The sequence below is a fragment of the Eulemur rufifrons genome, chromosome 29 (assembly GCF_041146395.1).
Source record: "Eulemur rufifrons isolate Redbay chromosome 29, OSU_ERuf_1, whole genome shotgun sequence".
Lineage (NCBI taxonomy): Eukaryota > Metazoa > Chordata > Mammalia > Primates > Lemuridae > Eulemur > Eulemur rufifrons.
Window position 1 is genome coordinate 99402705 of NC_091011.1, and position 20696 is coordinate 99423400.

The window sequence follows — 20696 nt, forward strand, 5'->3', positions numbered from 1 at the left end:
CTTCTGGGGCAGGCCGCGGAGAGGGCTCCCCACCGAAATCCGTGGGGATTTCACATCGTCCATGAGAACGTGGTCGTGTCTCATCGCGAAGTTCCATTTCCCTCAGCGTCCACGCGGCGGGCCCCACCTGCCGCCGCCGCCCTCCGGCCAGCAGGGGGCGCCGCCCGCCCAGCAGTCCCGCCCCGGCCGGAAGTCGTGCGGCCACGCGTCCGGAACGATGGCTGCGCCCACTAGAGTGGGAGCGGCGGGCCGGGGCGGCTGCCGGGGACTCGTGGCCCGCATGAAGCGCAGAGGCGGGCGCAGGCCGCGCCGCGGTCCTGGGGTCGGCGGCGGCGGGGCTCTGAAGCGGCTCAAGCTAGCGGTGGAAGAGTTCGTGCAGGCGACCTCGGAGGGCGAGGGGCACGGCGCCCCGGGGGGCTTCCGCCCGGGCGGGAGGAAGAGCCGCAAGGAGCTGAGGAAGGAGAAGCGGCACCTGAGGAAAGCGCGCCGGCTGCAGAGGACGGCGGGCCCCGGCCCTGGAGGCCGCCGCGGAGCTGAAGGAGCGAGCGGTCCCCGGTGGGACGAGGAGAACGCCCGCCCACCCCCGCGCCGGGACCCCCAGCCTCCCAGGGAGCCGCGGGCGCCCCGCGCCAGGGCCCAGGCTGCCCCGGGGAAGACCAGACCCTCCGCGGCCGCCGCCGCCGCCCGGAAACGGGCACTTCTAGCGGCCAACGAGGAGGAGGACCGGGAGATCCGAAAGCTGGAGCGTTGCCTCGGCCTGAACAAGCGCAAAAAGAAGGGCGAAGGAGGCTCCGTGCCGCTCAGCTTTGCACGCGACGGGCTGGACTATATTCTGGGAGCCCTGGAGTCCGGGGGAAACAGCGGCTTGTACGAAAGCAGTGAGGGGGAGGAGGAGGATGCCGCACAGACACTCCCCGAAAGTGATTTAGAGAGTGACTCCGAGGAAAGTGAGGAGGAGGAGGACGCAGAAAAGGAAGAGAAAGCGCAGGGAGCAGAAGAGGGAGCGCAGAGTGAGGAGGAGGAGGACATAGAGCAGGAAAAGGAGGGGAAAGCGGAAGGGACAGCGCAGGAGAAAGAGGGCAAAAAAAGAGTCCGTTTTGCAGAAGACGAAGAAAAGATTGAAAATTCTTCGGAGGATGGTGACACAAGTCAGGTATACTGTGAACTTTCTAGGATTTTCTTCAGAATAACGGGGTGGGGCGCAGAGCATGGGACAGAGATGACACAGTGGACCCATTGACAGTTGTTTAAGCTGAGTGTGGGTAAACCGGGTTTGTTGCTTTGTTCTGCCTGCTTTTATGTTTTTAAATTTTCGTAATGAAAAGTTAAGGGAAAAAACATCTAGAGACCTTTATTCTTGCCCCAGAGAGGGACTTAAGGGCCCTTTCCACCTGATGTCCTAAGGCAACATTATCTTTTGTTTACTGTCCCGGGTTTCCTGACTGGTCCCTCCTCCCGCTTTGTTCAGGCATCTTTCCTGTATCCTGGGACCATGAGGATGACTTGCTTCTGTATTCACCGTAGTTCCTTTGCTATCCAACTGCTACTAGAGTGAATTTCCTAAAACAGTTAATTTACAGCACGCCCATGGGTAGTCTCTCACACTGAATTGAGGATAAAGTTCAGAATCCATGAAATTGCAATCAAGGCCTTCATGGGCTGTCCCCTTCCTGTTTCGTTCTTTTACGTGCGCCTTGAAGGTTGAAGGCAGCCTGTGGAATTGCCTGCTTTTCCTCCTCCTCATCTCCCTGTTTGAGCATTCTGCCTCTGAATAGATTATTCCTTCTGGCTGCAGGGCCTTTCCTGATTTTCTCACTGTTGAACTTTACCTGGGTGTTTTTTTTGTTTTTGTTTTTGTTTTGTTTTGTTTTGTTTGTTTGTTTTAGAGATAGGGTCTTGCTCTGTTGCCCAGGTGTGGTGGCACGATGGCAATCATAGCTCGCTGTAACCTCAAGCTCTTGGGTTCAAAGGATCCTCCCACCTCAGCCTCAGCCTGTAGCTAGGACCATACCAGGTTTTGTTGTTGTTGTTGTTGTTGTTTGGTTTTTTTAAGAGATGGGGTCTCAATATGTTGCCCAGGCTGGTTGCAAACTCCTGGTCTCAAGCAGTCCTCCTACCTCAGTCTCCCAAAGCACAGGGATTATAGGCGTGGCCACTGTTCATTAATATCAAGCATCTTTGGGAATCTTTTTCCCATCTTAAGCATATGAACTGTCTTTCATTTCTATCTCTGGTGCCTTAGCACCTGGCATGTTGTGGGCAATCTCTAACTGCTATCAGTTCCTCTCTTAGAATATTATTTTCTGACTTCGTAAGTTTTCGTTCACAGTCTAATAAGGTGTAATTGACACACAACCTGAAGTAATGTGTGTCTCAAACAGCCTTTATGTATAGAAATACGCTTTCTCCAACTAAGTTTAAACTCCCTTAGGCTGAGCACAGTGGCTCACATCTGTAATCCTAGCACTTCCGGAGGCTGAGGCAGGAGGATCACTTGAGGCCATGAATCTGATGCTGTCTTCACCAAAAATAGAAAAATTAGCCAGGCATGGTGGCATGCACCTGTAGTCCCAGCTGCTGCGGAGGCTGAGGCCAGAGGATCACTTGAGCCCAAGAGGTTGAAATTGTAGTGAGCTATGATGACACCACTGCACTCTAGCCTGGGCAGCAGGCTCTTGTCTCAAAAATAAATAAACCTCCTAAGAGCAAGAATCATGTGTTACAAATGTTTGTCTCCTTAAGGCCTGTCTCATAAGTGCCTAGGGTCAGTGATGTCATTTGTAACTCCTCCCCCTTCCAGTTGATAATCTAGGAAAAGGTGAGCCATGGGTTGATTTTTATTTTTATCATATAAATTTAGATACTAGTTTGAAGTTAATTTTAGGACACTTTTCTTCCAAAACTGGCGGTACATTTAATTTAGGGGTTTGTGTACTGCCACGCCTGCTGTAAATGGAGCCTGAGCAAAAGTGCAGTAAATGGGACTCCGCTGGGCAGGTACCAGGATGCACAGCCAGGCCTGAAGGACCACGTGGGGAAGACCGTGGTGAGATGTGTGGGCGTTAGCGTAAATAAGGGCGTGCACGCCTGGTGAGTGGCGTGCTTTTCCACAACTGTGGTGGGCACTCAGTAAACATCAGTAAATCCAGTGTTTATTACGTAGCAATGGGCAGTAGTAATAGCTTGGGAATTCCCAGTTCTGGGGAATTTAATGTTTAAATATGCATATAGCAAAGAAAAAAAATGAGGTTTGATCAGTGTAAATATTTTATAATTTCTCTCTCTTTTCAAACAGAGTCTTTGTGAAAGTGGCAAAAAGTACATCCCGCCTCACGTGGGGCAAGCTGGGGGGACAGTGGGCACCCAGAAAAAAGAAGAACTGGAACGGCTGAAGAAACATGTGAAAGGCCTGATTAACAGGTAACCTTGCAAAATTGTCACATTGTATCACTTAAAGAGGTTGTCTGTTTTCTGAAAATATCCTGGAACTATCCCAGGAATTAAAATAGAAGCGATTGGAGCAGGGGCTGTTGATTGGGTCCTTTCTGGTCCTGTCCTGATGCACCCAGACCCAGACCCAGACCTTGAAAGGGGGAGGACGCCCGGCTGCCTGAGTCTTTGAACCCCTCCAGGTTTTGAAAACAGCCAGGTGCTCCCTGTTGCTGTTCTGAGCTGATTGGAAACAGCAGCAGAAGGACTTGCGAGTTACCCCTGCCGCCTCCGCTCTCTGGTTTTGAAGAGTTGAAATTTCTCATCCCTTACACCCCTTCTTCTGTCCTCCCATTACCTCATGCAGAAGCCTCCTCAGGCCCCTCCTCCAAGCCCTCTCTAAAGGGGACATCTTCAGATGCTTCTGACACCTTATCTAGTTTTGCTAGGTTTCAAATGTGTGTTTCTTTTTTGTTGTTTAACTTTTTATTTAGAGAGAATCGCAGATTCACAGGGAGTTGCCAAGACTGTATGGGGAGGCGCAGCACACCGTTGGTCAGGTTTTCCCAAAGGCAGCCTCTTGCGTGGCCAGGGCACAGTTTAAAAAACAGCAGGAAACTGACGTCAGTGCAGCCTATAGAGCTCATTCGCGTCTCACCATTTTCACGTGTGTGCCTGTGTGTGCGCGCGCGCGCGCGCGTGTGTGTGTGTGTGTGTGTGTGCGCGCGCGCGCGTGTAGTTCTGCCCACCTTTACCACATGAAGGTTCGCGTCCCTCACCACAGGCTTTCACACTGCCGCTCTGTGGTCTCATCCATCCTCTGCTTCCTTGAATTGCTTTTTATTTATTTCTTTTTAATTAAAACCCAAACACCTTTTCTAGGAAGTATCCTGGAATTTTACCAAAACCTGGTGTTTAATGTTGGGTCCGGTATTAGCACCAGTGCACAATGAATAACCTTCCGTGTATGTATATAGTCTTCCCTCCCCTCCCGCTCAAATGGCAAACTTTTCTCAGTGTTAGGAAAATAATTCCAAATTTGAAACATCATTGCTCTCTGCAGGCTGAGTGAGCCAAACATGGCGTCCATAAGTGGACAGCTGGAAGAGCTGTACATGGCCCACAGCAGGAAGGACATGAATGACACCCTGACGGCCACCCTTTTGGATGCCTGCGTCACTGCCTCGGCCATGCCAAGCCGCCTGATGATGGAGCACGTTCTCTTAGTCAGCATCCTTCACCACACAGTTGGCATTGAGGTATGGCTGTACCTCTCCACACTGTTAATAGTGTCTAAACGGTGATGATTTTAATGATAGGCTTGATAAATGCTTAATTTTGTGGGGGTAGGTTGTTTTCGTGTGTTAATTCCTGCTTTAACACTGATTTCCAGATGTTGGAAAGGTAATGGCTGGTGAGGTCTTACTGCTGAGGGGTTTGTTGGTGGGAGGTGTGTGGGAGCGCCGGGGCGTGGAGCTGCCTGGCCACGGCTAGCGAGGCCCTTTCCGTGTCCCTCTGCCCCTCTGCGCAGCGGGCTCCCGCAGCCCTCCCGTGGGCCCTGTGGGCAGCGTGCGCGCAGCATCTAGCACGCTGCTGGCGCCTGACAGGAGCCGAGTCTGCATTTGCCCCGCTCCCTGCCCTTTTGTGCCCTTCCTCCCGGTCAGTGGCCCTCTGGGGGCTAAGTCAGGGGGGCCTCCGTGGCAATGACCCTGGTTCCACAGCCACTGCCCTCTTCCAGCCCGTTCTCTCCTAATCTAATACAGTAAAGTTATGACCTTCCTGTGAGTGTTCCAGTTCTCTCCACGTTGCTGGTTTCAAGTGTGCAGAAGGAAATCCATCTGATTGAAGGAGTTTGTACTGAAGCGGGGCTGATGATTCAGTGAATGAGGCTTTTCCTGAACAATACAGTGTTCACATGCAGAAGAATTTGTTGGCCCGTTTGGATCTTTACGTGATACCGTCTCTTTTGATGGTGGTTTTCTTAGTTGTTTTGCCTTCTGATAGCCCTATTCCCACAGTAGGCCGTGGCAGCAAGGCATCCCCCAAAGTCGGATTCCCTGGTGTCTGTCCACACGCTTCGCAGCAGCCCAGTGGGGTGACGTTTACTGAACCCCACACTTCGCAAGTGCAGCAGACAAAGCCACTGAAGAGTCATGGTGTTCCTGAGATCTCAAGGCTTGTTAAGAGCCCACAGAGCTTGTTTTCTGCGCTTCTAAGCCAGTGTGCTTCCTACTGCAATGCTAGTCACAGTGTTTTCATTTTTATATTATTTTCTCTCAATTAATAGTCTTAAAAATTATTTGGAGTCTTACAGAGTGGGACAGTCCAGGCCTTACTTTAAAATGCACAAACTTGCCAAAACAAATTAGCCTTCCTGTTGTGAGGGGTTGGTGGTGAAGGCAATGTGGTGTGGTGGAGACACCGCCCCGGTTCAGAACACTCCGCCACCCACCAGCTGGGTCACCTAGGTGATCTCATGCCTTTGTGTCCTCCTCTGTGGAGTTGTTACGGCTAACAAGTCAGTGCAGGTAACGGACACAGAAGAGGGTGGCCATAGTCAGTGCTCCTTAGAGGTTAGTTATTAACTCGTTTGCGGCACGGAAGGAGATTTCCATGCTGAAATTCTGCCCTTCCTCCCACTTTCTCCCAGCCGGCTTTCCTGGCGCTGCAAGTCTCCATGCTATTCCTGAATTATCTTTGGAACCATGTTTTCCCTTATCTGGCAGTGGGCACATCATGGTAGTTTTTTGAAAGATGGTGACTTCAAGACCCACAGGGTGTCAGGAAGCTGAGCACAGGAGAGCATGGCACAGACCTGCGTTGTTGCCACAGGACTCTTCTCAGCTACACACGTCACCTCTGTTGTGAAAATCTGCTCCAGCTACTTGGGGAATTGTTCTTTTGAAGTAGTTTTCTTTTATTGCTGAGAGGGATACTCATTTTCACATGTGAATGTGAGTCCATTTTCTTGTCATTACAAAGTGTTAATGGAATCGCTGGACGCCTTTCCCAGGGCCCTGTGATTACCGTAATTCAGGGCCGTTCTGGGTTCTCTTAGTACATTCTCATCCTGCTGGTTCATGCTGGTGAGCTTCAGCATGCTTAGTCGCTTAGTCGCCAGAATGGTTTTGGCGCAGGCAGGGGGAGTCACGGTGCAAGCCGCAGCCCCAGCCACACAGCGCCAGGAATTCACTTGCTTATCATCCTGCTTCTCATTTAACCTTTGCTAATAGCGTGAAGGACGTTGAAATGACCTGTTCCAAGGGGAAGTCATTACCGTACTTCAGCTAATGACTCCACTAAAACTTCTGCCAAAGTGTGATGAGCTCTCAGGATGCCGGTCCCATTAAACTTCTTTTAGTGCTTACTGAGAAAAACAGCCTTACAGGAATTCATGGAAGGGAATAAAATGTGCTAAAGACTATGGTGTCAGCTGTTGAATTGCTTCTGTAAGTCATTTAAAAATCAAAATCATCCTACAGTACTCTGATTTAAAAAAATCAGATCTATGTAAATTTGTGTTACAGTTCCCACATCAGAATCAATGTGTGCTTAAAAAACTTTCCCAACATGAAATTTACTTTTTGAGGGGCCTGTCACCCAGGCTAGAGTACAGCTCACTGCAACCTCAGATGGCTGGGCTCAGGTGATCGTCCTAGCTCAGCTTCCCAAGTAGCTGAGACTACAGGTGCATGCAACTGCACCTTCCTAATTTTTATTATTATTTTTTTTCGCACAGATAGGGTCTCACTATGTTGCCCAGGGTGGTCTTGAACTCCTGATCTCAAGTGATCCTCCCGCCTTGGCTTCCCAAAGTGCCACTGCACCCAGCCCTTACATTTTTAGATGTTACACTGTTATACTTTATTTTGAAGACATTAAATGCAATTTGAAATACAAAATTTTCACAAATTGTGATGTGATTAAATAATTTGTCTGATTGAAAATATATCTGAATGGGCATGGGGGCTCACGCCTATAATCCCAGCACTTTGAAAGGCTGAGGCCTGAAGATCACTTGAGGCCAAGAGTTCAAGACCAGCCTGGGCAACATAGTGAGACCCCATCTCTACAAAAAAAAAATTTTTTAAATTAGCTGGCTGTGATGGTGTGTACCTGTAATCTCAGCTACTCAGGAGGCTGAGCCAGTAGGATGGCTTGAGCCTAGATATTCAAGGCTGCAGTGAGCTATGATCACAGTACTGTGCTCCAGCCTGGGCAGCAGAGTGAGATGAGACCCTGTCTCAGAAAATGTATCTGAATATATTTTGTATCTGAATTTTTCTTGATGTCTACAGAATTTTAATTTCCGTTTTTGAAATTGTATTTAAATATAATATCGTGGTCATAATAGGACAGTATATTCTTCAGGTTTATCTTCAGTGAAGGGGCTTGAATTGGGAGTTACAAATTGAATGATTAAGTCTCAGGTCTTTAAACACGGAAGGACATGCCCAGTCCATCAGCACTGGCCGCCGTGGAGCCACGGGTGCCTCCTGCCCGTCACTGCCTTTCTCTGCATCCTTCTCACAGTGGATTTTTTGTAGTCCAGCAACCGTATGTGCTACTTTGCTGTCACTTGTCTGTGGGTCTCATCCTCCCCTGTGACTTTCGCTGCTACTCATACATCTTCATTCACTTCTACCTGGATGTCCCTTGGTTCTGTGGTCCCCAACCCCCCGGGGCCAAGGCCTGTTTAGGGACTGGGCCACAGAGCCCACTGCCCCCGCCCCCCAGGGTCCATGGAAAAATCGTCTTCTGTGAAAGTTAGGAATGTTGTGGGGGCCGCACAGCAGGCCGTGAGCGGCGGGTGAGCGAATGAAGCTTCATCGGTATTTACAGCTGCTCCCCGTGGCTCGCATCACTGCCTGAGCTCCGCCACCCCCACCCCCACTGCCCAGTCCATGGAAGAATTTTCTTCTATGAAACCGGTTCCTGGTGCCAAAATGGTTGGAGACTGCTGCCCTAGTTGAAGTCTGTAAGTCCTAACCTGGTTTTATACAGCCCCACTCACCTGCTCCTCACGTACTTCCTGGTTACCCGAGCGGAAACCTGGGAGTCCAGACCTTGGCCTTTCTCGTCCTGTGCCGGGGATGCCCCAGTGCCCAGCCCTCCCTTCCCTGGTCCAGCGCAGCTGCGTCATTCTGGCCATCAGCTCCCAGCTGGGCTGCTGGCGTCACCCCCTGTTACACCATGTCCCATCTCCCTCCGGTCTCAGCTTGAGCTGAGATTTGAGAGAAAACAATGACATGACAATGATACCAGCAAAATTGAAAATTACCATTTCCGCCTTCGAATTTCATTATCTCAGTTTTACAGAGTGAAAAAACAGAGAGGTTTAGGATCTTGCTTAAGACCACACAGATTAAAATACAGGTCTTCGTCATTCTGCAGTACATGCATATGGAATTTGGAATAGAATGTATCAGAATGGCAAAAAGAAAACACTGTTAGTCACCTTGCTCAGGTCCCCCAAGCCACAGGCAGTTCCTGGGCCCAGTGCTGCCCCTCAGAGGTAGCGACTGGTTTACCTGCCGGCCCGCCAGGGCCTGGGCCCGAGGACTGCCCACTGAGCTGGGTGGCCGTGTTCACCAGCGGCCTTTGAAACCGGAGATTCAACCCTGGGAAGGGGGAGGCCTCCCGTTTATTGCCCCCAGGTCCCTCACTGTGACCGGTAGGCCCCTGTGTGCTTCGCGGCCTTCAGTAGCACTTCAGGATGTAGTGTTTTTATTTTTCTACTTTACATGTCACTTATATTGTTCCTCATAAGAAATTAACTTGGAGTAAAAATCTGGGAAAAGTCTTTCAAGAAATAAGTGCTATTAGGTAGTAGAACATTTTTAGAGATACAGATGTGTTTTTAACATCTTTAACAATTTCATTTTTCTGAGGAGTCAGGATGGCTGCTGGCCAAAAAATACCACTTTGTTGTTGATTTTGAAGAAAAGACAGTATCACTGCAGTAAAGGTTTGAGAACAGAGGCCAGGCCCTCTGTTGTCCGGTTTGTGCCCCACTGGGACGCCTGCCTGGACGTGTTTTGTGTGTTAATTTAAAAGGTACTTTTTAAATTAGTTTGTGGAAGGAGGAAAGGATGCCTGGGAATGGCACTACGACACCTTCTCTGGTTTCTCCTCTCAGGTGGGCGCTCACTTTCTGGAGGCCGTGGTGAGGAGGTTTGACGGCGCCTACAGAAGTGAGGGGGTGGGGAAGGAGCGCGACAACCTGTTCACCATCATCGCCCATCTGTACAACTTCCGCGTGGTGCAGTCCCGCCTCATCTTCGACGTTTTGAAGAAGCTTGTTGGAACTTTCACAGAAAAAGATATTGAACTGATCTTGTTAATGCTAAAAAATGTGGGCTTTTCCCTGAGGAAAGATGATGCCGTGTCGCTTAAGGAGCTGATAGGAGAAACCCAGAGCAAGGCCAGCGGGTCCAGCGGCGAGTTCCAGGACCAGACCAGGGTACGAGCGCCTCCCTTGACCTGCTTCCTGAGGGCACAGCTCACACGCTTACCAGAACTTTAAAAATAAGTATTTGGGGTAAATATTACACTACATTTCTTCCCAGGGAAGCATGTCTGTGACGTGGGGAGGACAGGATCGGAACAGCAAGTTAAATGATGGTTTAAAACAAAAGAGACAGAAAGTAGATGGGCGGCCGCCGGGGGACCAGGGGAGCTGGGGGAAGTGGGGACTGACCATTAATGGGTCTGGAGTTTTGGGGGGATGAGAAAGTTCTAAAATTGTGGCAATTGTTGCACAGACCTGAATGTACTGAAAACCACCTAATTGTACACTTTAAATGGGTGAATTTTATGTTATGTGAGTTATAGCTCATTAAAAAGTTAACATTTGGGGAAATCTCCGAGGAGGGTATGTGGGAATTCTTTCTACTGTTCTTGCAACTTTTTGGTAAGGATGACATTATTTGCAATTTTAAAGTAAAAAAATTAAAAGGCCAGTGGCGGGGAGAGGCTGAAAATACAGGACAGAGGGTATCCGAGAGCACAGGCGCCCGAGCGTGTTGGGCGCAGGCGGAAGGAGTGGGGTTGGGGTTGCGGGGGAGGCAGGAGCTGGAGCCCCTGGGGGTGAGAAGTGTGTCCGGGGTGGAAGCAAGAACCACGTTCTCTGGGGGGTGGTCAAGGTCCCACTTGAGGTCGGGGGACACGTTTCTATTTTAAAATACTATGTAGCCCCGAATAAGAGGCTGATGTTAGTATAGACTATGTTTACCTAAAGAACACTCTGATTTTTTTTATTATTAGCAGTGATGACCACGTGCATCATGTAGTACTTTTCTTGCCAAGCGAATGATGAGTTGTTCAGACTATTTGAAATAACAAACTTGTTTTTTTGTTTTTCTTAAAGATTCGGTTTATGCTAGAGACGATGTTGGCACTGAAGAACAATGACATGCGCAAAATTCCAGGCTATGATCCCGAACCTGTGGAGAAACTGAGGAAATTACAAAGAACTTTGGTGAGTAACTTCTTTGTTCTGAGCTTACGTGTGGACGTGAACTCACCGCGAAAACCAAGAGTTGGACCTGCGAGTCAGGGGCCACCTCTGATAAATGAGAGTGTCAGGGACAAAGAGTGGAAGCTGCTCTTTCTTCGGGAGCTCTCCCGGTGCCCTGGGTGCTCTTTCGGTGCCCTGTGCTCTCCTGGTGCTCTCCCGGTGCCTAGGGTGCCCTGGGTGCCGTCACACAGAATATCCGCGTGCAGCCAAGCCCAGGTTAGCGCTTCCTGGGCCTCACCCCGAGGTGCTAAACTTGGGCTGCACAACAGAATCGTCTGATGCTTTCAGAGAAGGCCAGGGCCCCCACTGGGTGTGGGGGGCGCCCCAGGGGGGCTAGAGCTCGCATGCAGCCCGGGCGGAGACCCGGCAGCTCCCCGGTCAGGGTGAGTCTTTCAGCCCCGGCTGTCACTGACCCTGTCACTAACCCAGCCAAGGCTGCTCCTGGTCATGTTCTCGCCTTTCGCTGAGTCTGGGGCAGCTCAGTCCCTCTCCCCTTTTGGAACAGCTTTCTGAAGACAGCACATTTAGGGCGATAGTCCTCAAACAAAGTACTGTGAATTTATCGCCAGTTTGCACGATTCCAAACAGGTCAAGCACCCTAACTGCTAGGGAGTCAGCACAGTATTCGTGCAGCAGAAATGGCCATTTTCAAAAAAATGAAAAAGCTGAGTGTGATGGAGATATGGAATATGAGCTGATTGAAAGCATGTCATTAAATCTTCTCTTTTGATCAGGTGCGCAACGCCGGCTTGGGTTCTGAGACTCAGCTTCGCGTTTCCTGGGACAGCATCTTGAATGCCGAACAGACGGGTCGCTGGTGGATCGTGGGCTCCGCCTGGAGTGGGGCCCCAATGATCGACGATGGGCGTCTTTCGCAGCCGCAGAAGCAGCTTTCAGGGACGGTATGAGACCCGTGCTCAAAGCTGCCGGAGCAGGTGCCCACCCAGCGTCTGGGCACAGCTTACCTAGAGCAGCTCTTTATTCATGAGTGGGTGTTGAAAGGCACTGTGTAGGCTTATTTGAAGGCCCTGTAGAAATTGCTATTGTGTTATGATACAACTTAATTCAGTTTCTGTTATTTGTTTTTGTAGGATTTTTATAAGTTCCCATAACACATTGCACAAAAGATCTAAAGCTTGAACAGCATGAGGGGACGTAGGAGAATCAGAACCCTCATCTGGCAGGTGCCTGTTCTTGAGGCTTGACGCGTGCTGTTTCCCAGGAGATGTGGGTTCCAGCCATTGGCCATGAATTTCAAATCATGAAAATTCTTTGCACTTCTTTGTATTTGTTATTGACTGATGTTCGTACTTTATCCAGATTTCCTTCATTTCTGTGTAATGTCCTTCCTCGTTCCGGGATCCCACGTCACACTTGGTGGTCACAGCCATCGGGCTCTGGCAGCAACCACTTACCTGTATTTGTTCCATGGTTGCTTGCACTGAGGTCGCACCGCTGCTAAGAAGCCTCCAAATGGAGCGGTTTCCCCCACCACTGGCTGGCTTGGTCTCTTACTATGTTTTCCCCTGCAGGGGGCTGGCCAAGAGTAAAGATCTAGCACTTACGTATTTTCACATGCAGTTTACAGTTATGTTCAGGTTAAACCGATAGTATTTCTCAGGAAACAACTCTCACTGAAGATTTGTGTGACCTGTGCATTAATCATTCTTTCAGGTTGGCTCAGAGATCCTAGAACTCGCCCGAAAGCAGCGGATGAACACTGACATCAGGAGAAACGTCTTCTGTACAATAATGACGAGCGAAGATTTTCTGGATGCTTTTGAAAAGCTTCTAAAGTGAGCATTTTGACCTATTTAATTAGATGTTGTAAGAGAAAGAAGTTGACTTGAGTTTGAGTTTGAGCGATCGAGTCTGAGCTGTGGGCTTCTCTCCTTGCTCTCCTCTCGCCCCATTGGGGTCTGCATGCCCTGTGTCATCCATCTCGTTCGTCCTGATTTGCCACTGGCAGTTCCTCATTGCGACCTTTCGTGGAGTGTGAAGAGGGAGGGTTTTGACTGGAAGTGTCAGAAAACCAGCTGGTAATTCTCGGTGGCTGTTGGTTTTCATGAATTGCTTAGAAATACATAAATCTTCATAACAAAGTTATCCTTTTAATTCTTAATTTAAAGCTTTTGGTATAGTTTCTGTAACTAGTTGTAATATTTTTAAAGTACCTGTGTACTCCTCGAAAGTACTTCTAGATAATTTAATGTTAATTCATTTTCCTCTATTTGCTTCAAACTCAGGATGAAATATAGGGAAGACGCAGTTCATTTTAGAATTCTGATGGTTTTCTAAGCCGGGTACCTTGTTGAAGTGGAAACCCCAGGCTTTGTTTTCCTGTCTGTCTGCTACGTCCGTGTGTCCCGGCTGTACTTAGTTTCTGAAAGGGCCTCATTTGAGGAACACTCAGGGCCTCATCCACTCAGGGTCTAGCTTCTCCTTGTGCTGTGAAGGACTCCCTTTATTTTTCCTCTGGTTGACTTCGTGTTTTAAAAAATTCAGTGGATCAAACTATGTTTATAAAACAATAATTTTTTCCCATTATTATTCATCAGAATCATTAGCTGCTGTTCTGAACTTTTTTTAATCAACATGAATTGATATAAATGCAGTGCAGCCAAAAATAAATGGGGCGTTTTAGTTGCCTGTATACCCTTAGCTTGAGTTATGTCTCGTTTCTGTTGAGTTTTGGTTGAATTTTGTTTGTTTGTTGGGGTTTTTTGCAATAGAGCTGAAGTTTCTGTCCTCACAGTAGAGTGTCTGCCTTTGTATAGAGGCAGCAGCTTCAACCCCTGGAAGCGACCCAGTGTCCTTCAGCTGGGGAACGGGTCCGCGCGGTGGAATACTCACCCACCGGGCATCGCAAAGGGACAGGCTACCCAGACCCACGTGAATAGACGGATCTCCGCGTGTTCTGCCGAGTGCAGGAAGCCAGACTTGCGTGGCCGCCTGCTCGGACTCTGTCTGTGCACGTCCGGCAGAGGCGAAGCTGGAGAGACAGAAAACTGATGGGCAGTGGCCTGTGGGTTGAGGGAAGGGTTGCTCAGGGGTCTAGGGGCTGATGGAACTTTCTGTGTCAGTTCTAGTCCACACTCCCGGGATTGTACACTAAAAGGATGGATTTTGCCATGTGTACATTATACCTTTAAGTTTTAAAAATGGAAAAATCATCGCCATCTCGAAAACCTGGCTTTAAGGGTACACACAGCTGAGTCTCGCATGATCACAGGCTTTTGTAGCTGGCAGAGAACACACAGAGGTTGTTGTCTCCTCCGTCCTTTGCCACTTTGTTGGAAACTGGGGCCAGGCAGTGCCCGGGGCTGGTGTCTGCACTGGCTCCCCAAGACCAGACTTCCAGACGGCAGTGTGTCCTCTGAAGGAGTTCAGTTGTTAAGATGGGTTGTTGAGTGACGTCCTGGTCATCGCTGTTTCTGCTTTATAGGCTTGGACTTAAGGATCAGCAGGAGCGAGAAATAGTTCATGTTCTCATGGATTGCTGCCTTCAGGAGAAAACTTACAATCCCTTCTATGCGTTCTTGGCTAGCAAGTTTTGTGACTATGAAAGGAGATTCCAGGTAACTTAGAAGGACACCAGTTACATGGCTCTACTGCCTTTGTTTTTTTGTTTCAAAATGTTAAGCGAGTACAAATGTTTTTGTTACATGGATACCTTTTATAATCCTTCTGTCGGGTTTTAGTGTGCCCGTCACCCAATAGTGTTCACTGTACCCGACAGGTAAGTTTTTACCTCCCCCCGCCCCCGTTTTTCTAAACATTCTGTCTGGCTCAACCCACCTAAAAATGAGTTCCCTGAGTCAGGAGGCCCCGGAGGTCCCATTCACATGGTCCACGCCGGCTGCCAGGCTCGTCTTCACTGCGGAAGGAGGGTGGGACAACCAGGGGGGAGTGACAAGGGTCCACAGTGTCCTTGTGTCACCTTTTCCTGCCACCGTGGCAGGGAGTGTGGCCAGGCTCACTGGAGCCCCTCTTCAGTTTGTAACACACCTGTCTCTTCCAGTGCCACTTACCGACCACCTCTCTTTAAAGCCTTACGTTGGTCTTTGCTGATTTGAGGGGAAAAAACTCAACAGAAAGGGATTATTGTGACGCTATTTCAAACTACTCTCTTTAGGAAAGGACAGTGTAATTGCCCCTAAAAGTCTTGATTTTTAGAATGTTAAAAATAAATAAGAAATAGAATGCCTTTAGGTTATATCCTTAGGATTATATAAATATTTAATAACTTGTTACAATTTAACTTTTTCCTTCTTTTTAACTATTATATTAGATGACTTTCCAGTTCAGCATATGGGACAAATTTCGAGACTTAGAAAATTTGCCAGCTACTAATTTCTCTAACTTGGTTCATCTGGTGGCCCACCTGTTGAAGACAAAATCACTTTCGCTTTCCATCCTAAAGGTTTGTACAATGTGTAAAATTATTTAAAGCAGTGAAAATGATGTGTAATTGCTTGTATCTGGTACTTTTTAACATTAGATTCTGATTTACCTGAAATGTGTTTTCATTATCATAGCCATCACAGAAAATGGCCAAGTTTTAACATAGTATCAATCTACTAAATTTGTAGTATAGTATAAATTTAGCAAATTAAGGCCTGAGTAGTTTTTTTGCTAATCTGAGGGAATCTGTTTTGGAGTTTGAGGTTAAATGTGCTGGTCCTATTATGACACCCTGAACTGGTCACCACTAAACTGGGCGAAGGATGGCGTGAAGGAGGAGCCTGGTCTCCCGAGAGGCCGGGTGCGTTCGCTCGCTTGGGAATAAGAGCCGTAGGCTCCCCTCCCCCCATGTTTGGGGGCTTCACAGCCAATGAAGTGCAGCAGTTCCCCTAGAGTGGCCGGTGAAACCTAGACAGAGGGGAAGGGATTCGAGGTGGGCCAGTAAGTCTTGGGTGGTAGGACAAATGGGATCTGAATATCCTTAAAAAATCTTAAACCTCAGGGCAGCCTGAGGGTCAACAGGAAGTGCACAGCAGAGACGGTCGTTGGCCTGTGCCCTGCTGTGGCGGCCCTGGTCTGCAAGACAGCCTGTGGCTGCCGCTTCCCACTCATGTTTCTGTGTCCTTTCGTGCCATTCGTGGGCGCGTCTGCTGTGCTCACCATGAAGCCCTGGTGTGTGGTGGCAGCGTTTGTCCACTGTGCCAGAAACCAGGGCACTGGGTCTTATCCAGACTAGGGTACCTGGGAATGTGAAAGGTGCCTTGTTGCCTTCTCATTGGGCCAAGTCTTGCCCTTTGGTCACTCAGGCATTGAGCTCCGCGTGGACTAGGGCGTGGTGCTGCCTGGCTGAGCAGGAAAGGCGCTGTGAGGCTCAGGTTCCGGTGTGGAACTTGAGATGTCCTGGAAGCTGCTCCTGGGCCCCAGCCTTCCCAGAGGGGCTGTTCTTTAATTTGGCATTTCTCCTTGTTCTGTGTCTGTATCTGCAAATAGTACATTTTCTTTTTTCTTTTTTTTTTTTTTTTTTTTTTTTTTTTCCCAGACAGAATCTTACTCTGTCATCTGGGCTAGAGTACGGTGGCATCCTCACAGCTCACTGCAGCCTCTAATTGCTGGGCTCAAGCCATCTTCTCACCTTAGCCTCCTGAGTAGCTAGGACCACAGGTGTGCACCATAACGCCCAGCTAATTTTTTTTTTCTTGGTAGAGATGGGGTCTGGCTATGTTACCCAGGCTGGTCTTGAACTCCTTTGCTCAAGTAATCCTCCTGCCTCAGCCTCTCAAGGTGTGGGATAACAGGCGTGAGCCACTGAGCCCAACCAGTACATAACATTGTTTGCATAGTTTTTACCCTCCCTGTGGACGGTACTGTGTTGTCAGCAGGCTCTTAGCATCCTCCTACAGGTCGTTTTTAAATTCAGTTTCAGTTTACAGTTTATCCGTGTAGATACCTACAATTCTATTCTATATAGTAGTCTACCTTATACTGCAATTTATATATTCATTCCTAAATGTTTAGATTGTTTCTGATTTTTTGATAGCTTTCTAGGAGATATATATGAATTAGTCTCTTGTAGATCTAAATTTTATATATATATATATATGTATATATATATAGTTTTGATTAGAGGATGATTACTTTAGGGAATAGAGAAAATACGTGTTTCAATTCTGGAAATCAAATTCCTGATTCATAAAGTGTGCACCCTGTGAGCTTCACTCACCACCGAGCAGTGGGGTGCGCCCCTGCCGGCAGTGTGCGAGAACCCCCATCTCCACGCCCCTGCTGGCAGCTCCTCAGTTCTTAAAACTGGAAATAGCCTCTTAGGTCAGGGGTGGATTAGGGGGTGGAAAGGGGTTGATTTTTACTCTCTAATTAACTATATTTGCAAATTTTTGAAAAAGTTGACTAAATTGATGTAACATTTTTTTCTGTATACTATTAGGTAGTTGAATTCAGTGAATTGGACAAACCCAGAGTCCACTTTTTACGAAAAGTATTAAATATATTATTAATGGAAACAGAAGTTGAAGACCTTGGTTTAATTTTTGCAAGGTATGTTCACAGTTTGTTCTCATAAGACAGAAGAGAGAGGAGGAGATGGTTTTCACTTGTGTTGGTTTATAAAAGCAAGTTTGTTGCACTGTATGTGTACTTAATAAATCATTTCAGTTTTTGTTTTAAGCTAGTATCTTATGCATTAGATTTGAGGAATATGAACTTACCTAATAGCAAATTAATAATGATTTATAACAGATAAAATATGTTAAGGAGTTCTTAATTTAGAATTCAGTTTTCAAAAGAAACTGGGTTTTATCTCACTATTCAAGATTCCCAGAATTGAGACGTAGGAGAGGCTGGCTCACCCCTGACGCGTGTGGTACGATTCCTTTGCAGAGTGTCTGACAACCCAAAGCTGGGGATGCTACGAGAAGGTTTGAAGCTTTTCATCAGCCACTTCTTGCTAAAGAACGCACAGGCCCACAAAAGTGCCGCAGAAGCCAACATGCTGAGAGAGAGAGCCGACCTTGTGACAAAGTCTCTGCAAGGAAAAGCATCCCTGAGAATGTAGGCAGGGACAGCAGTGGAGGGTGGTCCTTTGATGGTAGAATGTCCTTATAAACCTAAAGGCCTACTCTGTTGTCTGTGTGTAAAAGCTTGTTGGAGCTATACCTCTGTCTGTTGTTTCAAAATATTATATTGTGTGATAATTTTTTGATCCTAGGTTGTATTGTTTGGGTTTTGAACCATTTTCAAATAACTGTATGTACATTGGGGGTGGGAAAAGAAGGAGGGCAGGAGGCAGACACTGGACAGTGTTCTCCAAACTTTGAGGCTGGTGTGTGTGATGTCTTAATTATTTTAATAGATGAAATCAGCCACTAGAGGGTGCAGTTATCATAAAGAAATTGATGCATTTTTATCTTTTTTTACTTTGGTTAAAAGTTCAAAAACCATCAGTTAAATGTGATGCTTGATATTTAATTAGTTATTTTAAGTATTTGGAAAAGTCAGTTGACCTAAGCCCTGTGAATATCATCTTACGTATGATATAGTGCAGATTGATGTTTTTCTTTAAAAAATACATATATGTATATAGCTGGGTGTCACCATGCCCAGCTAATTTTTCTGTTTTTTGTAGAGATGAGGTCTTGCTTTGTTGCCCAGGCTGGTCTCGAATTCCTGGCCTCAAGCAATCCTTCCATCTCGGCCTCCCAAAGTGCTAGGATTATGAGCCACGGAGCCTGGCCTGGATAGGTGTTTTTCACCATTGCCCATCTAACATTTTGATACAGTGGAGGACATCCTTTACTTTTTTTATATACTTCTTCTGCCCATCAATTCCAAATTACAAGCATACTTTCTTAACTCTGAAGTCACCAAATAGATATTAGACACTCAATAGGTGCTGCTTGCTGGCTAGGTTCTTGGAGGTGTGAACATGTCGAAAATATAATTATTACCTGCAAGGAATTAACATTTGTCTAGTGAAAGAGACAAATACACCCTACTTACTAAGTACAGAAAACTGATCCTACGAGGAAGTAGAAACTGCGTTGAATACCCAGCATCTGCTACAGATACCCAACTGTTTGTTGTTTTTCCTGCCCTTAAAATTTGCTTCTTTCTCTCTCAAATGCTTCAGACTTGATTTAAATTTCACCTTCAGTTGAAAAAAGTCACTAAGATGTGAGTCCAGTTGCGAAACCCTCATGGCCCCCATGGGCAGATGGGCACAGGCTCTGGCAATGTCATTCCTGTGTAGACACCCCCGTGACACTTTCATGTCATGCCCTCATGTGGCCCTATAGGGTGTGTGTGCAGACACCATGTGTGAAGTCATCAGTGTCTCCCTGTGTATCCCTAAACTAATGCAACATGAAAAACGGTTAGTGCTGAGAGTAACTGCAGAAACAACGCACAAACTGGTCTTTCACATGCCTGTTAGCCCTGCATTCAGAAATTTCGTTTGACCTAAGGTCAAATTAAAACCCGATGTCTCCTGGTAGATTTTGAATTTACATGACAAAGAAGATGGTAGGTATTAAGAGTAAAGTGAGGCTGGGCACGGTGGCTCACACCTGTAATCCTAGCACTATGGGAGGCCGAGGTGGGTGGATCGTTTGAGCTTAGGAATTCGAGACCAGCCTGAACAAGAGCGAGGCCTTGTCTCTACTAAAAATAGAAAGAAATTAGCTGGACAACTAAAAATATATAGAAAAAATTAGCCAGGCATAGTGGTGCATGCCTGTAGTCCCAGCTACTCGGGAGGCTGAGGCAGGAAGATCACTTGGGCCCAGGAGTTGGAGGTTGCTGTGAGCTAGGCTGACGCCACGGCACTCTAGCCCAGGCAACAGAGCAAGACTCTGTCTCAAAAAAAAAAAAAAAAAGTAAAGTGAAAGCCTTCATTTTGTTAAGGGGCTTTTTAACAGCAGTGCTTTTGCTGGGTGGTGATTGGGGTGTAACATTGGTTTTACTGGAAGTGTCGTCCACAGTGAGATAAAGAGCTTGAGCTAAAATGTGAATCACACCACTGCTTCCTTCCTTGAGAAAGTCTTGCTATGAAGAAAAGAATATCAGTTGAACTAAACAGTGTGCTTAATGACGTAGTTGACTGACATTCTGATGCCATCTTCTGGTCTATGGACCACATTTGAGTAGCACCAGTGTAACTGGCATAAATAAGAATGAATTATTGGTGCAGCTACTGAGATTAGGAAAAAATACTGCAGTGGTACCATCCAACTTCATTATGTAACAGGTGCCATAAACCCTGTTTGGGGCATAGATAAGTTCAAGCTGATTGTTCTGCAGAAGATAAATTTCTGTAAACAATTTCATTTTTATATTGTCTTTTATTATTAAGATAAAATGTCTTTCTCTTTGCCATAGACTATACTTGTGACTTAATTTATTACCTGAGCTTTGTGTTTATTATATGGCAGGTCACACATAAATCTGTGCTGGTTTTAAAAGCAAAATATGGATTATCACGTTACTAGTCATACTGTAGTATAAATAGTAAGTAAATACATCTTGACCAAAAGCTACTATGAATTCATACAGGTTTTTAAAATTTACGTATGTTTGAAAAATACAACAAGATGCTTAGACAGTCAATGCTTGTTATATATGAATTGTGGACTTTTTGCAATGCAGGTTGAGAACTCCTGATGGATAGAATTACTAAAAAGCTGTCTTCTAGGGGATTTCATCTTTAAAATACAGGTACAAGGAACAAACTTTTTAATGTATTAAAATGTGTAAATAAAATTTATTTTTTACA

At 46.9% G+C, this 20696-nt stretch overlaps 1 protein-coding gene across 1 annotated transcript; it reads left to right on the forward strand.

The window, feature by feature from the left end:
- The first annotated feature begins 217 nt into the window (after positions 1 to 217).
- Positions 218 to 20397, forward strand: NOM1 (nucleolar protein with MIF4G domain 1). Its single transcript, XM_069461383.1, has 11 exons — positions 218 to 1153; positions 3296 to 3420; positions 4493 to 4688; positions 9569 to 9892; positions 10799 to 10909; positions 11683 to 11850; positions 12623 to 12744; positions 14394 to 14526; positions 15240 to 15371; positions 17355 to 17464; positions 17807 to 20397. The coding sequence occupies exons 1-11, from the start codon at positions 218 to 220 to the stop codon at positions 17979 to 17981; spliced, it is 2532 nt and encodes an 843-aa protein (XP_069317484.1). The 3' UTR covers positions 17982 to 20397.
- The last annotated feature ends 299 nt before the right edge of the window (positions 20398 to 20696 follow it).

Bases quoted from the DNA above. Each gene is read 5' to 3' on its own strand.
- NOM1 (XM_069461383.1), top strand. From the start codon at position 218: ATGGCTGCGCCCACTAGAGTGGGAGCGGCGGGCCGGGGCGGCTGCCGG. The intron at 4,689-9,568 runs GTATGGCTGTAC...TTCTCCTCTCAG, and splicing joins ACCACACAGTTGGCATTGAG to GTGGGCGCTCACTTTCTGGA. The intron at 10,910-11,682 runs GTGAGTAACTTC...TCTTTTGATCAG, and splicing joins GGAAATTACAAAGAACTTTG to GTGCGCAACGCCGGCTTGGG.